General features: G+C 43.5%; 1 protein-coding gene across 9 annotated transcripts in view; it reads right to left on the bottom strand.

Moving 5' to 3' along the window:
* parp6b (poly (ADP-ribose) polymerase family, member 6b) overlaps positions 1–17901 on the bottom strand; it is a 121785-nt gene that overhangs the window by 79475 nt on the left and 24409 nt on the right. For all 9 annotated transcript variants that reach the window (XR_013573802.1, XR_013573801.1, XR_013573803.1 and 6 more), the window contains exons 2-4: positions 16561–16715; positions 9294–9410; positions 7617–7694 (exon numbers count right to left, since the gene is read on the bottom strand). Coding sequence is in view for 6 of the 9 variants with exons in the window: in XM_078532246.1 (XP_078388372.1) it covers positions 7617–7694; positions 9294–9410; positions 16561–16563 (198 nt within the window). In the remaining 3 variants the exon portion in view is untranslated. The remainder of the gene's footprint in view (positions 1–7616; positions 7695–9293; positions 9411–16560; positions 16716–17901) is intronic.

Below are 17901 nucleotides of genomic sequence, written 5' to 3'. Positions count from 1 at the left end.
ACACCGCTGTCTACCCAATAATAGATAAGCCAGAATCTTCCCTCCTATTCCCAATTGTAGACTGCAATACCCATCACCTATCATCACAGTTACCAAAATAGCGACGGATAAGCACAAAAGGGGTTAAATTAGAACCAGACTTAATCTTTAAAAATTCAACTACTCCTTAAGTAATTCACACTTACCCATTTGGCCCACCAGATTTCCGATCCCTAAAGTAATGAGAACGTGAAAGGATAATTCCTCCCCCTCCAGGCTGCACATCATTCCAAACTGAAAGGCTAATCTTTGTTAACAATGGGCAATGCTCAGGAGACGGGGGGGAGGTTTAAAAGCTCCCCCACCCACCCACCTGCCACTGCCACCACCCCCCAAAACAAAAAAACATCCAGCATTGTGTGTAAAAAAGGCTGATTTCTGCTTGGGGATCTCCCAGAGCCTCAGGTCTGGGCACAAACTCAAGTTCCATTGCTCAATGGCAAAATGTGTTGAAGACCTGGGGTCCTGTCCAGTGCAATCAAATGGTCTAATATACAGCCTCCTCTCTTCTCTTTTACAGAGAAGTCCATCAATTACTCCCGTCCACAAATACGATTTAATTTAATATAATATAATGTAGATAACCAGATTTTATCCTTTATTCATTTCCCAGTGATAACTTGATTACTCTAACAATTCCATTTTTCCTGGTTTTCCTATCCATATTGGACCCCATGACCCATACTGGACCCCATGACCCATACCGGACCCCCATGACCCATACCGGACCCCCATGACCCATACCGGACCCCCATGACCCATACCGGACCCCCATGACCCATACCGGACCCCCATGACCCATACCGGACCCCATTACAACAGCAAAACAAAAGTAAAATACTGCAGATGCGAGAAATTGGAGACGAAAACAGAAAATGCTGGAAAGACTCAGCAGGTCAGGCATCCACTGTGGGGTGAGAAACAAAGTCAACTTTTCAGGCCAATGACCTCTCTTCAGATCTGTGCCAAACGAGTTCTGATAAAAGGTCATCAACCTGAATATTGGGCAGAATTTTACCGGCTTTAGGTTGGAGAGGTGGGGGATGCGGTGGGAGGAGGGGTTGCGGTGAAATAGCAGCGTAGATTCCCAGCGGAAGGCTGTATGACAGAAGGGCTGCTTACTCCAAGGGAATGGGCAGTACAATTTGCATACTTAAAGACCCTATTCATTACAGAGCTGCTGGAATTTTGCCAATAGTGGTCCAGGTCGCCGCTGGGTGAGGAGTCCACCAGCTAAATGGGCCTCCCTGCTGTAGCCCAGAGTCTCCATGGCACAAAGAGTGGTCCACAAACAGGATAGGACCCATTGACCTCCCTGAAGGTGTCTCCCTCTCCCACCCGCCCGCTTCCCCCCACTCCCCCAAAAACCCTCAGCCCATGATTCTTTTTATACATTAAATTTACTTACCTGGATGCACCCGAGATCTCCTACCTGCCTCAGAAGTGCCCACCTCTCCTACTAGGGCTGCCGAGGCTTCAGAGCTGTGGGCTCTCTGATTGGACCAGCAACATCAGGAGACCAGACGTCCTCCTTTATTGGATGGATCAATCACTGAGCCAGTCCCGTTGCTGCCAAATGCAGGCTTGGGGCCCACTTTTCACATGGACATCGGAGTACTGAAGCCCGCCGTCAAATTCAGCCCATTAACTCTGTTCCCCTTTCCATAGAAGCTGCCTGACAGGCCGAAGGTATCCAGCATTTTCTGTTTTTTTTTATTTCCAATCACAATCATGTCTTTCTAACTTGTTCTTTGTGAAAGATGTGTGTATTTTTATCTGCACCCTTTCTGAAGCTCAGCTTGTGTACACTTCATGTGGTCAGAATGTGCCCTGAGGGTTCTAGGGCCTATTGGAAATCAGAGAGAGGTGCCTCAAGAGCCCATTCATTTTGGAAGTGAGTGTAACAGTCCCCAGGCCATAAGGAAATCAATTTAGTTTAGTTGCTCTGAAAAACATGCATCTCAAAAGGACACACAGGACACGCATAACTCATGCAGTGATATGCATCCATGCAAGCCTAAATGCCTTTTAACAAAAAAAATCACATCTATTAGCCTGTCAATTTGGATCTTAATTGATCACCTATCTTAAAGAGTCTGCTTTTTAAGATCACAGCAATGAAAAGTACTTCTAGCCTAGTTGTTTTGCCTTTGCATTGTGGAGCTGAGTTAAATAGTAATGATGAAGGTAGTGAAACATTTCTGACTGAAAAAAAGCTTTTAAAAAAAAGTCCCAACAGAGTTCCCACGGAACCTTAAATTCAGTCAACCCCAATGGTCAACTCAGAGTATAACTGATATTAAGCCCATGAACAATCTAAGCGTTATACGTGACTTAATTCCTAACACTACACTTGGACCAAATCAAGTTTGTTTCTGGTCAAGTGAGTTCTAACTTCCCACGTTTCCAAATAAGATCCTTTCCCTATTGGGTATCTTCATTGATATTTTGGCAACCGTGTTGGTAATGTAATTTGCATTCTAGCTCTTGCTCAGAGAAAACATTCAGTGCAATTGCCAGAAGTGAGAGGCAATTTGCAAATGCCCAAAGTGAACCATTTTGATGACCTTTGCAGGTATTGGACGTTTGCAAAGTTTAGGTAATTTGGGGTTTGGTTCAACATGTGTCCCTTGCAAAGCCTTCACCAACTCATAACAGTTTCTCTAGTAGATAGTGGATGGCAAGGAAGGGACCATCAGCTATTTCTGACGTTGGGTCAAAGCAACTTGTTAGATTAGTGTATGGAGAGATTAATCTCGCATTTACTCAATGTTGTGAGCAATCATATCTTATTTTGAGTTTGAGCCTATTGAAAAAATCATTGTTCTCACTAACTGTCAGTTACACCACATGGACTGCAGTGGTTCAAGAAGACTGCAGAAAACCACCACCTTCTCAAGGGCAAAACGGGAATGGGCAACACATGCTGGGCTTGCCAGCGACACTTGCATCCCATGAATGAATAAAACAAAGTTAATTGCTTCTATGCTGGCAGGAGGCCTGCATGTTCCAGTGCATTACTGAGGGAGTGCTAAATTGCTGCAGGCACCATCTTGGAGAGGCCTATTCTGGTTGTTCAGGCAACATTCTCAATGACCATGTTTAAAGAGGTCTTTAAAATCTGAACAGGCGCTGCAATGAAGATAATAGATTTAAAATGAGAAACGTTTAGCATTCTACCACATGTCTTCCTCACTTATTGTTGCAGTTCTCAATCAGCTTCTGTGCCCTGACTTGTTATGAGATGTTGACCCTGACATGATGACAGGAGGGGAGAGATCTTGGGGAGATCGAACAAGCAACATGATCAGTTTTCATTCAGAAAGAAGGTTCCTTCTCTTGTAGAAAGGAATAGAAAGTTATAATGATAGGATCAGATGAAAAAGGGTGAGTGGAGGCTCATGTAGAGCATAAATACCAGAAATGGACCGATTGGGATGAATGTGTTTACAGCACACGGCGGAATTTTTCAGCCCCTTACACTGGTGAGATCTTCCAGTCCTGCCAATGTGAATGGAGATTTCAATGGCTCATCGGCCCCACCACAGGGAAATACATCGCGGAGGGGGAGGGGGGAAGGGCTGGAAAATTCCAGCCACAGAAACCCAAACAGGCATATTTAATTCTATGTAATATCTGAATAAACTTATAACCCTGACTAAGACAATCAGTTTGACCTTTGCCAACTGTTAAAACTGTAACCATGAAACTCTTGAGATGCTTCCCCAATTGCATTGAACAAAATTCCATTGAGGAAACAATTTGTTATAATGACAGTTCTTACTATCCTTGTACATCTGAGGAAAGTTGACAGTTTTATTTAAAATATATAATTATCAGTAGTAATGGAACAATACCACATTCACCAGGCCAGCCAGTGGTGACACAGTTTGTACTCCATTCTTGGTTTCACTGATATTATCAAATGGCAAGTTAAGGGACAATGGGTCTGGGGAATTTTATAAGAATGATTAAGCAACAATTTTGTTCACACATTGATAGAGCTATCTATGCTCAGGTACATTCAATTGGAGATCAAAGATCTGGAACGAGACACCCTATTGTTGGTGAAACCCAACTTTGGACCAAATTGTTGATATTGTGATTTGCTTTTAACAATGCTGACAGCGTTCGGAATTGGACCACCATGAAAGTCAATAGGTGCTTCTGCCAAAACTGGCCAGAGCACGTTAGCTGAGATCCATACTGACCCACAAATGATATGTCTTAATCCGTCTATAAGTCCCCTAGTTTGGATTCCAAAGCAAAGCTTTTCAACAAACAAAGGTCAGCTCCGATCCTCTCAACATTAACCAATTTAGGGTCCCTTTAGAAGAGGGAAAGGACACTACTGTTTGCTGCATTCTATATTCCTACATGCAAGTCAAATATCTTTAGCTTTAAAGTTTAACAAATGATTGGCCATCTTTCAGAATAAAGTCAATACAAAAAGTTGTGATGAATCTCAGCAGCCTTTGGCTTTTCTCTATTCAATTTTGTTTTGAAGATTAATGGCTCAGATTTTGTGGGCAGCAGTGAAGTGACCTCGAAGAAAGCTGCCCATGAAGATCAGCGATCTCTGCAATATGGATTTCCCCTTTCCCAATGTTAATTTGGATCTGGCGCCAAGTCAAGCGGATCTCCAGGCATCCAGCAACAGTGGTGTCATCAAACAGGGCCAATCACATTGAAGAATTCTCACGGACAGGAGACCAGAAAGTAAAATGTCCCGATTATCCTGTGCTTTATATAAATTTTACACAGACCAAAATAAAGATAGGGACATAGTTACTAGAAACTGAAATCTCAAACAAAATTTTCAAAAATAATTAAAAATCTATGGGTTAATCAGAATGGAAAAAATTTGCCTTTGCACAAATATAAAATTGGGTTTCCAGGGCTAGAGAGGTTTTCAGCAGTCATTATGACTTGTTAGACCACCAAAAACCTAATTATACCTCATTAACATGGCACAACTTTGCCAGGGAAGTTTAACTGTGTAAAAGGGGAAGTTCTAGTCAGTTCAATGATTTCTAAAGTTTAACGTGTGCAGAGACTTCAACAGCGCACCTGGTAGAGGAGCAGGAAATCACTGATACCAACCTCTAGATTTCCATGTTTAACTGCACAAGTGGGGGTGCCTGAAGTTGCTCAGGCTTTACAGGATAATCACACTGAATGTTGACAGTTTTGCCATCATTACAATGGTAAAACCTGGAGCTGAGCTCTGATGGGTGAATCACTCCTGAGGAATATAAAGTAGGCCAGTAGTATAATTTAGCTTATAGAGCATATGATGGGAAGGCTTTTTTGTTCATGTTGGTTTGACAGTATCGTGGAAAAATGACTCCATCTGTGCTTCCGCAATTACAAAAGGTAATATCGCTGTAGTAAATATCCTTCTGCTCTTGAATGCCTCACATAAAATGCCTTCCTGTGGTATACGAGCGAGTTCTCAAGATTTCCTTTGCATGCTTGGACTCTGAGACATTAAGATAACAAACAACGACCAGGGAAATATGACCCTTGTTCACAAATTGTCTTTCCACTAAGAGCTGAAAATAAAGTTATTGCATTTGTCTGTATATTAAGCAGCATTTTGACCTATGCTGCATCCTTATGGATAAATTCTAGTCTCATCAGAATGGAATTAATTTGTTCCCAAACTGAACAGCTAATGGGGGCGAGGTGGATAATGGGGGCTGAGGCAACATCCAGGAGTAAGGGTGAAGTCTGGTGTACAAAAATGACAAATCTGCTGAGATAATAGTTGAACTTGGTCGCAGCTAGAACAAATCTAGCCAGCACTGTCAAGTTCAGAATAGCTCCAGCAAAATGGAGACGGGAGACTTTGGGGATTGATCCTGCTGACTGCGCACCCTATATAAAGCCATGGCCTTTGGTCTTTGACTTTTGGCACCGGTCTCCTTCATATGAAAGAGCCTCGTGCTGTAATACTTCTGAAAGACCCCAGCATGTATCATAAAGCACAGATTCTGGAACTTTGACCAGCTTGTTCATCTGCTTCCAATTTACTTTAAATCCACTTGTGAAATTAGCCCCTTTTACCTGGCATTATAATTCCATTTCAGGACAGACCTAAGCTGTAATTGCCGAATTCAATACAGTTCAATCAACTGTCACTTGTACTGACCTGACTTCATCTCTGCTCTATGGAAATCACGCTCTTTGTTTTACATAGCAAGAGAGCCATGCGTGTAGGAATATCTATAGCAGTACACACAACTTCTCTAAACAGTGATGATTGACAAGTCAAGCTCCAGAGGTTTCTGCATGATTTTTCAATTAATGACAATTTATAAAACAATTTTCATCCTTCAGAATTATTCCTCGTGAGGTGAGAGTTTGGGGAAAAGCAAGCTACTGGAGGTTGGCATCACATATCTTTTGTCACATTTTGCAAGAGGTTTGTGAAGTTTTTCTGATTAATTCACTGTTAGTAGTTTTGAGATTAGCATCAAGGATATTTGTGGTAAAAACCCTTTGCGCTCATTGCCCGTGATCTGACCATGCAACTATAAGATGCCTTTTCTATGGTAAAGCAAGAGAAATATAATTGGCCAAATAAATTCAAAACTTTATGCTCTTTTACAAGAATTTGTGGCAACACCTTTTTTGTTTTTCTGTCAAAATACAAAAGCGTAATGAAGCAATTTGTCTGTTGATAACATAAGGAAAGGCTCATCAAGCCCCCTCCCTTCTCATTCCAAGTGTAACCACTAGAGTCACCAAGCCCAAGGTTTCTACATCTCCATCTAAATCAAACAGACCTACCATTACATGTATGCCAAGAATCTCCTTTCTTGTCAAATATTAATTCACTGCCTACATTTTATTTTCACAAATTAGTTACTATTCCTGGTAATGTGCCCTATGAATCAATTGTCTAATGGGAATATAGCATTACCTGTCTTCAAGCTTCTCTAACCTTCTATCCTTTCTCAAGTGCTTCCTCCACCCCAGTCTTCATTAACCTTGGTTCTACTCTCTGGAGCTGCCTCTACCTGCCACCCTGACTCATCACCTCCCTCTCGACCTTTAATAACCTCCTCAAAGGCCATCTCCTTAATCACTTTTTCTCATGTTCTCCCTTCTGGCCCGATGTCTGATTTCCCCTGTCCCTGTTTATGTCTTGGGACATTCTTTACATAAGGACAGTGCTTAACGTAAGTCGTTGCATAAGATAAAATTGGCAGGCAACTGTCCTATAAATTGTGGGATTGTACAGCATATAAGGAAGCTAGTCAGCCTATTTTGTCTGTGTTGGCTCGTTAAAAATCCCATTGCCTCGCTCTTTCCCCGTAGTCCTACAAATTTCTCCTTTTAAGATATATCCAATTCCCTTCTGAAAATTACTGTCAAATCATCTTCCACTCCTCTTTGAAGTACTGATTTTTAAGATTTGTCAACATGCCCCTGCCCTCCCTTCCCCACCCACAAATCCAATGGCTCTTTAATGTCTGGGATGGTGAACTCACAAAAGGGATATTCGCCAGTGCTTGCAGACCCTCGCCCTAGTCTGCACCCTAACTGAGCAAAATCAAAGGATTGCTTACCTGCACGCCATACAGGAATTCATCAGAGTCATTGTCACCGTCAGAATCGTCTTCGGTCCAGTGCTGACCTTTGATGTCCTAAAGGAAAGTCATTGATATAAAAAGTCACGTCTTGTACGGCTTGAACGCAGGTGACACACGGGCTGCAAATTGTTACTAAGCTCCAGACAGAAATAATAAAAGAAGCGAATGGAAATCATGATTTAGGAACAATTTAATTAAAACAGTCAGAGAATTAAACATTACAATTTGATTTTCCTATTTGTAGACAAATTATTATGGAGTATGAGGACATCACAAGGTTGCAGTAACATCATGGGCAGGATTTTCCCATCGGTGAGCAGGGGGCGGGGCCTGCTCGCCAACATGTAAAATGACGCGGATACATTGGGTGGAACTCCCGACGTCATCCCGCCCCATTTAAATTTTCCGGTAGGCGGGGGCGCAGCAAAATCAACTGTCCGCCCGCCGACCTGTCAAAGGCCAATTGAGGCCATTGAGAGGATCATTTAAACAATTAAATGACCTGCCCGTCCAACCTTAAGGTCGGCGGACAGGCCAGGAGCCCCGATAGGGAATAGAAAAAGCATCAAACCTCATCCACCAGCGTAAAGTTTTTGTAAAAATTATGGACATGTCCCAACTCATGTGACAATGTCGCATGAGGGGACATGTCAGGGAACTTTTATTATTCTATTTTTAGGTTTTTAACATTTTGAGCCGATCTCCCTGAGGCAGCACTTAGCCTCAGGGAGATAAGTGCACTCTTTCATGCGCATGCGCGAAAGAGCGCACTCTCGATTTTGGGAATCCCCCCACCGCCCATACAGGGAGCGCACAGCATTGTGCAGACATCATGCTGGGCAGAGATAAAAACAAAAAGCTAAAAGCTACTGCGGATGCTGGAAATCCATAACAAAAACAGAATTACCTGGAAAAACTCAGCAGGTCTGGCAGCATCGGTGGAGAAGAAATCAGTTAACGAAAAGTTCTGCCGAAGGGTCATGAGGACTCGAAACGTTAACTGATTTCTTCTCCACCGATGCTGCCAGACCTGCTGAGTTTTTCCAGATAATTCTGTTTTTATCATGCTGGGCAGGCCTTAATTGGCCCGCCCACATAAAATGGCGTCGCGCCCCCAATCGGGGGCGCCGATTGGAAACGCGCCTGTGTGCGCCCACCCGCCCTTCAACTTCACCCCCAACAGGGGGAAAATTCAGCCCATGGAGTGTGGCCCCTTGTGTCATGGGCTATTGCAAGATGGGTTCACAAAAGCAACTGCCGACATGGCAAGATCCCATTCTTAACAACGTCCTTCGGGTTAAGTGTCGAAGAGAAACTTGGTGCTTCCTCACATGGTGGAGAGGAAGATTGACAGGGTGGGTTTCCCCAGAGGCCCATCATGTTCCTGGAGTCAGATGAATCCCGAGATCTCTCAGTCAATGCAGCAGGTGACCTACTAGATCTGTCAATGAGTCACCTGATTGGATATGGGGCAAGTGAGGAAATGAATTTTAAAAAAATCAAAGGATCAGGAGATTAATGTGGGGGAAGCAGGGGAAGAAGAATGTACAAAAATAATAGCAGTGACTTTTAACAAAAAGAGAGGATTTAATTCTATTTTTGGCGAAGCTGAGCAGGTTTATAGACAAGTAGTGTTTCAGAAGGTGATCCGACCTGTTGACAGCTTTGATTGCCTCCTGCCCATCCTTTCAAACTCGAGTGAGGAAAGCGCCACACGACTGGGGACAGCCTCATGAGGCAGGCTGCACCCCGCTCTGTACTGTTCGCAGCCTGAGGGGAAACCAATGCCAGATGTAAGAGTCCAAACACAGTCACCTTTGTCACAACTTGGAAGGTATCAAACAAATAAGATCAACAGAGGCTCAGCTTTAATGGCCATGCACTAACTGCAGATACTTGAATATCACGTGGCACTGATATCATCGCGCAACAATCTCATGATTTGTCACAGAAATTTTATTGGAAGTCCTTTTTGGAAAAGTTACACATGAAACTCTGCCTTTATTAGAATTATTGACGAAATATATAGACATAACAAGGGGGAAACGCCATTCAAAGCAGCCAGTCCATGTTGGCGTTTACCCTCCATGAAAGCAAACAGTCCTAGTCACATTTACTTACTCTTTTCCCCATATCCCTTCAACCCCATTTCCCCTCAGCCACCTATGCAATCTAATATTCTTCCTCAACCATCCCCTTTGAAATGAATTCCACCGCTTCAAAACCCTCCCGATAAACACGTGGAGTGTAAGCTCCCCAGAAATAAATCAAGAGAGTTCATTTGATGAGTGGCTTAGGTTCGGAGTGGTCCCAGACTGACTCTGTGTTGAGGGATTTGGTCTCAGCCAGGATAGAGTTAGGGGCATCAGAATTGGTCCTATGAGATGAGGAAAGGGAAATACTAGTCAGGGTTCCTACTCCCCATCAACAGACCTTGCTGGAAATTTGCACATGTGGAAGCAGATAAGATCAAGGTTGGCTATGGTGCACACCTCTGAGGTGGCACAGAATAGAATAGAATAGAATGGTTACAGCACAGGAGGCCATTCGGCCCATTATATCCGAGCCAACTCTTTGTAAGAGCTATTCAGCCAGTCCCACTCCCTTGTCTTTTCCCCATACCCTTACAAATCATTTCTCTCTTCAGGAGCTTATCTAAGACCCTTTAGAAAGTTACAGTTGAATCTGCCCCCACCACACTGTCAGGGGCATTCCAGACACTAACCATTTGCTGTGTAAAAGGTTTTTCCATAACCTGTCTGTAGAAACAGACTCTGACAGGCCACTTCATCAAACAAAAAAACCTTATTTACATAAGAGCTTCCATGGCCGCTTGTAACCAAGCCAGTCCCTTATACAGCCATTTCTTCGCAGGAAACTCCTCCCTAGAATTTATTCTCCCGTGCTAGCCACACATTGGTTGAACAAATCACATGACCCCACTCTGCTCAACTGATCTTAAAGTGACAGGCAACACGCTGTCGACATTCATTGTACAGACTGCCATGTTAGTCATGTCCGCTTGGATGAAATGTGCCCATGTAGCTATGCCCCAGCGAGGATTCAACAACTTCAGCAGAGAGATGTGGGAGGAGAGATTGATGAGGAAAATAAAATTATGGGCTGTGTTGTACGATAGATTAGCACCTTCCAGAAATTCCCAGCCAGCTCAGTTGATAGTCAATGAGGCTCTTAGAACCAGAATCAGAATTTCGAAATCCACAGAGGGCAATAATTTTCAAGGCCAAGTTAGACAGATTTTTGATTGACAAGAGAGTCAAGGATTATGACAGGCAGCAAAGTAGAGTTAAGGCCTCAATTAGATGAGCCATGATCTCACTGAATGGTGGAGCAGGCTCGAGGAGCCAAATGGCCTCCTCCTGTTCCCATTTCTTATGTTCTGGAAATTGCAACTTGTAAGAAGAAAATATAGTTCAGTCCAATTCCTGTCCTTCATGGGCATGAGTCTGCATTTTAGAACAGCCCATAGGATTAGTTTGTCTCAATGGCAGCAATCTCCCCTACACAAGGTTTTGAATAGCTTATGGCTTCAAATCTCACTTGAAAGTTTGAAAACACAACTCTAGACTGGCACTTCAGTGTGGTACAAAAGCATCTGTCACTTATTATTTTTTTGTTTACTGAATGATTTTGCTGCTGTTCTCATCATTTAAAATACATTATACAAAAACACTAACTCTGTACGCCTCGCATGCTGGGAGTCATTTAGAATTTAGGCGACAGGACAAAACAAACAATATTAGATCAACCGCCTAGGGTAACGTCTCTTGTTTTAAGAAAGTTGCCAGAATTTGAGACTTGTTATACTTCCCAAAGTTATCTGTTAGGCCCCACATAAGATTTACAGGCCTTTTTGTCACCTTTTCAATGATCGCATTACACGCCCCTCATCAAATGGACATAGGACTGTGTTGACAATAAGAACATTTCCTTGGTCACTCTCTAACCCCTCTAGTGAAGACTAGTATCCGGGTTTAATTTCCATGGACACTCTCTAGTATCCGCCCATGTGCCTTTTCTCCCTCAGTTAGACTTGGTATGATTGATATGAGAATCTTGGATTGTGGAAGAAATCACTGTCCTTATATGGCATCCATACACCTTCCAACACTGCTCAACAGACAGTGCTATGATACGCCAGGTGGTATTCACCAGGCTGACCAAATCCACAAGGGAAACTTGGCCACACTATCACAATGGTTTTGAAATTTGTATTTATTACGAGAAGGCTTGTGCACTGAAGTCAGAAGTAATGAGTCCATTAACTCCTTTAGAGATTTTAAAAATTAAATTAAAACATTTATTAGCAAAAGAAAAGAATAAAACACACACACAAGATTTTGGTTATATAGTTACTTAATATTATAACAATTCCCAAAATTCCTGCTTAACCAAACTCCCCCTTTAAGGCAACAGTCCAAAATAGATTTTAAATGTATAGAGACAATCCAGCAAGGTTAGCACAAGCACCCACTTGACAGTGGAACTCCACAACTTTGGTTACTGGAATAGCAGAACTTCTGCAAAGTGCCTAGAGGATTTTCCCCCAAGTCTGTTTGACACGTTGTACCTTTCAGATCTCACATGGCCACCCCTATACACCTTTACATCCTTCTATAAAAATAGTTCTCTGTAGCAATCTGATACGTAATATACCTTTAAGACAAACATTGTAATGTAAGGTCACATGATCTTAATATTCAATAGCAGAGTAGCGCGGGCTACCTCTATGTGAGAGAGTCTCGAGTTAGTCACTGATGAGTGAAGACAGAGTTTAATGTTGAGAGCACACGAGTATAGCTGTAGAGTTTAGTTTGAAAATAAACAGCACGTGTTTATTTTAACAGTGATCTCCAGATGTTCTCTGTCTCTGTACCAACTCAGTCACCCTGAAACAAGCGTGCAGCCCAGACCCTTTAGCCTCAACAAACCAAGGGCACTGGATCCAACATTCTCCTTCTTTAATTTGTAAATCCCATTTTCCCCATGGCTTTGGAAGTTACTTTTGCCATAATATAAAAATCTTTCATGTTATCATTATGGTCAGCACTTTTGGGAAAAATCAATGTAATAACCTTGCCTTATTTATCTTGCCAGTCATAAAAACCTCATCATGTCTCTTTGAAAATCCAACAACTTTACCTCTGAGCTAAAAATGCAAACTCCCCCTTTACTTTAGCTCATCCAGGAGCATTTCAAAGGCCTTTTTACATCTCTTTTGATTATTTAAACCTTGCTGTCCACCGGTCTCAAACACACACACAGACACAGACACACGACTACTTTACAATATCGCACAATAACACAACAATATTATGAAAAATATGATAGTTTTGTGACAAGTGTTGATTGGGAAGGTGAAGATTTGTTGACTTTCTCCGGATTCTCCCTAGTCCAGAAGGACTGAAATCAATTGTCACACACATTCTGATGCCTTGTACTCTCCAAAAAAAGTACTTTAAGCTAAGGAAGATTTACACATTGGGCTGATAAGTTGAAAATGGCATTCATGCTACATGAGCGTCAGGTAATGACCATCTCAAACAAGAGAGAATCTAACCATCGTCTCTTGATATTCAATGGCATTACCATCACTGAATCCCCCATTATCAACTGGGGGTTACCATTGACCAGAAACTGAACTGGACCAGCCATATAAATACTGTGGCTACAAGAGCAGGTCAGAGGCTAGGAATCTTGTGGCAAGTAACTCATCTCCTCACTCTCTAAAGGCTGTCCACGATCAATAAGGCACAAGTCAGGAGTGTGATGGAATACTCTCCACTTGCCTGGATGTGTTTGGCTCCAACAACACTCAAGAAGCTTGACACCATCCACGATGAAGCAGCCAACTTGACTGGTACCCCATCCACAAACATTCACTCCCTCCACCACACAGTTACAGCAGTGTGTACAATACACAAAAAGCACTGCATCAACTCACCAAAGCTCCTTCAACAGCACCTTCCAAACCCATGACTTCTACCACCTATAAGAACAAGGGCACCAGGTGCAAGGGAACACCACCACCTGCAAGTTCCTCTCCAAGCCACTCATCATCCTGACTTGCAACTATATCGCCGTTCCTTCACTGTTGCTGGGTCAAAATCCTGGAACTCCCACCCTAACTGCACTGTGGGTGTACCTACAGTACATGACTGCAATGTTTCAAGAAGGCTGCTCACCATCAGCTTCAAGGGCAATTAAGGTTGGGTAATAAATGCTGGCATTGCCAACGATGCCCACATCCCACAAGAGAACAAAAAAATTCTGAGTGATACAGTAGGTCAAAAAAAAATTGGAATATTATGTTCATATGCTATTAAAAATCGCTGCTGAAGAGCCACAGAGCTGTTGCTGGTCAGCGCCTAACGTCACCCAGGGTCTATAGACGCCGCCTTTCATTCCTGCAGATGACCAAGAACAAGTTTCGCCAAAGACTGCGCATTTCCAGTCAGATCTACAGCTACTGCAGGATTCGGCGCCACAGGGGCATTGAGGGCATCCACTGCCAGTGGCTGTGAAAGTGACCACGGCGCTCACTTTCTACGTCAGTGGCTCCTTTCAGGGCTCCACAGGTGACCTCTGTGGGATATCACAAGCCTCCACCCACAAATGCATCCATGAGGTCATGGATGCTATCTTCATGGGCACACAACTTTGCATTTTGCCAGGACCAGGGCAGCGAGGATGCAGGAGTAATTAGATTTGCCCAGATCTTGGGTTTTCTATGGGTGCAGGGTGCCATCGACTGCACTCAGACTGGCGCTCAGATCTCTGTCGCTATGTGCAGTCAACTGCAAGGGGTTCCACTCGCTGAATGTGCAGCTGGTGTGTGACCACCACAAGCACATCCTGCAGGTCTGCGCACAGGTTTCAGGGAGCGTGCATGACTCCTACATTCTCAGTCAGTCACAGATCCCTGGAGTCTTCCAGGGTCCCCAGAGGCTGTAGGGTTGGCTCCTCGGGGACAAGGGCTACTCACAGAGGCCGTGGCTGATGACACCTGTGTGGCGGCCTCAGACAGCAGCAGAGCGACGGGATGCTGAAGATGAGGTTCCGGTGCCTGGACCGGTCTGGTGGAGCCTGCAATACAGTCCACAGAGGGTGTCACGCATCATCATCGACTGCTGCGCCCTTTACAACCTGGCGCCGCAATAGGGAAAGGAGTTGGCTGAGGAGGAGATGGAGGAGTTGGAGGTCTCCTCCGATGAGGAGGGCTCTGACAGGGATGAAGGTGAGGTCGTCGAAGGCAATAATGACTGGGATGAGGCCCTCACACTGGCCAGACGAGGCAGGCGCACTCATGAGGTCCTCATAGACACTAGATTTGCGGAGGATGATGACGACATGCAGTGAGGTGACCCCATAGATCATCACATTGCATCTGTGAACGCTTGACTCCAGTCTGGCTTATGGCAACGCAAATACTCTCTGTAAGAATGTTCCTGTCATGGAGATGCAGTGGAGGCCTTAATAGTCACTCGATTGCAGGAGGATGATGACGACATGGAGCGAGGACACTCCATAGATCCTCACACAGCCTCTGAGAATGTCTGACTCCTGTCTGGCCGAGGGCAGCTCGCTTGCGCTCTGTGATCAGGGTCATAACACACAGACACAGCCATGAAACTTTAAAAGCATCTGATCCTTTGTCCACCTTCAGCACCTGATCCCTTCAGGAGCACAGAGTCACTGGTCACAGATGCTGAAGAGATGGGGGCCAGCCCCACCTCAAAGGTGCTGAGAGCACACAGAGAGAATGAGAGAACTCTGTGACACCTGCCTACAACATTCTGGCAGCAATGACCAGCACCATCGAAGTGCAGGTATCAGCAATGTATCCAGGGAGTGTGAGGCTGGACCATCACTTTGCCCTGAAGGTTATGCACTGCACAGGGATGAGGCCCTGGACTGAGACACCTGCCTTTATCTTGTGCAGGAACCAATGTTTCACATCTGAGTGACACGAACACTGCTCATCAGAACAAGGAACCATAGGCAAGGAGACATTCTTGGCAGTTTATTGACAATAGTGAACAGTACGCACAAGTGATTAACAGCCATGCCCAGGCTGTGGAACCACATCTTGATTTTCCTAACCCTGCCACTAAGTCTTGGTGCTCCCCGGACATCAACAGCGGAGATGGAGGCAGCCTGCTGACTGCTACAGCGATGGCCTTGGCAGGCGTCCTCTGGAGATCTGAGTCCTGGAGGGCCCCAGCCTGCTTCTGGGGTTCTGCTGTGGAGCTAAGAGCTGCTGAGGTCACAGGAAGAAGGGAGTCGGATGGGCCAGACACACTCGGAGTCATCTAGATGGATGGCACGCAATAGAGTCTACTCAACTAGTGAATTTATAGGCTCAAGACATAAAATGGAGTCACGTTAGAAAATAGTTACGCAAACAGTGAGCTAAGCATTTCCACACTTTAGTTCCCGTTTCTCTGTGAACTATTTCCAGCGCATTGCTTAACGTGTTTCCCCATGTTGCCACCTGTCTTATTTGAAGATATTTTAAATGTATCCCAATACCGCAGAGGGAAATTTATGCAAGTATATTAACCAGTGCTTGAAAATTGCCAGAGGGAGGTAAATATGTGTTAGATATTAGGAAATATAACCTATAACTTGCAGCAACTAAGGAATTAACACATGCAATAGGCCATCTACGATTAATGTGCAGAAGATACCCCACTTAAATAAGAAATGGTTGGCACATTCTTCATCTGCTCTTATGATATTAAGGTGAAATCATCAATAATTAATGTCCTTTTGCCCAGTTCACACTATTAATGAAACATAACTTGATGGTGGGGGTTGGGCATGAGGCACCGAAAGGGTTACTGAAACCCTTCGAGTCAATGCACGACCAGCGAGAAATTAGATGAGGCACACTCACCATTTGTGCTGAAATTCAGAGACGTGTCTGTATTAGAAGTAGGCCTCGGTCCTCCATACTGCCAGATGGGTTGGAAATAATGAAGGAAAGGCCCTGCAAACAATCGCCAGCACGTGCAATCTCCTTGACAACAGACGATCTCTCCACAACTTCCTCTGTCATTGAAAGGAAAGCAAAAACGAATCAATAGCGCCTGCAACTTTAAACTATCTACGCAATAAAAATATCGGAGAAGGTAATATCTAAAGAGCGATGCTTCAAAATATTTAAAGAAACCATGTTAGTAGCAAGAATCTATTGGCTGAATTTTGGACATGTTGCTTCAGATTATTTTCTCTCTCTCTCTCTCTCTTTTTCTCTCCATCTGCTGCTGTTGAGAAAGCGGAGGTAAAGCAAGCAGCTGCACACTATTCACAGCGGGAACAAGAGATTGACATCTGCGAAGTTTTGAACCATTGTACCCAGGGACCCTTTGATGAGGAACGGACGTCACCAGGGGTTAAAAACAATGATTCATTCTCAGTTGACTTCCTAGGAGTATAGGAGGTAGCAGAAACGTCCTGGGCTGATCCAGGCTGACAGCTGGACATGGGCAACAGCTCCCAACTGAGGGGAGCGCTGAGCAATGAGTGGAAGATTGCCATATGCTTGGAAATACCAACATCTAACTTATAATTGATTAACAAAGATTATTTTTAGCTGTAAATGTAAAGATAGATCATTAAAACGACCACCATGCCCATAGCAATCAAGGCAACTCGAGACTTGACTAATTTAAATCCCATAAAACATAGGACAAAAAGGTATTGTTTTTTTTTAAGAAAAGAAGGTGGAATGATTTATTTAACTACAGGTACATTTAAGCAACCAATAGTGATTTGAGGTATTTGTATTTTTCCATGAAGTTTATTTTTAAAACCAATTAATCACATGTAGTTCCATTCGTTACATGCTTCAGGTCCTCAATAAAGGACTTAAACTAAGAAATGTGTACATGCTTCAGTGCCTGAAATGTAGGAAAGGCCTGTTTATTTGTAATTATAATATAATTTTAATTCAAATTCCTTTTTTTTAAAAATATCCCATCCACCACTTCTCTGTTACCCGCTCAATTTACTTGACTATTTCTGTTACTGCATGATTGTTATAGCTTTCCATGTTTTTAACTTGATTACTTAATTTAGGTAGTGTTCAATTGTTCTGTGGTTGATTATGCAAGTCGGGTAACTGATCTATGCTCACTGTGCTTGATTGGTTAAGCCTGGGTGTGGACTCAGAAAAGTGAACAAAGATGTAGAAAACACCTGGAAGTCTGAGCTGTAAGTATGAGTGCAGACATTT

This window comes from Cetorhinus maximus, chromosome 30 (assembly GCF_964194155.1).
Source record: "Cetorhinus maximus chromosome 30, sCetMax3.hap1.1, whole genome shotgun sequence".
NCBI lineage: Eukaryota > Metazoa > Chordata > Chondrichthyes > Lamniformes > Cetorhinidae > Cetorhinus > Cetorhinus maximus.
The sequence above is the reverse complement of the archived record's forward strand: the minus strand, read 5'-3'. Positions and strand labels throughout refer to the sequence as shown.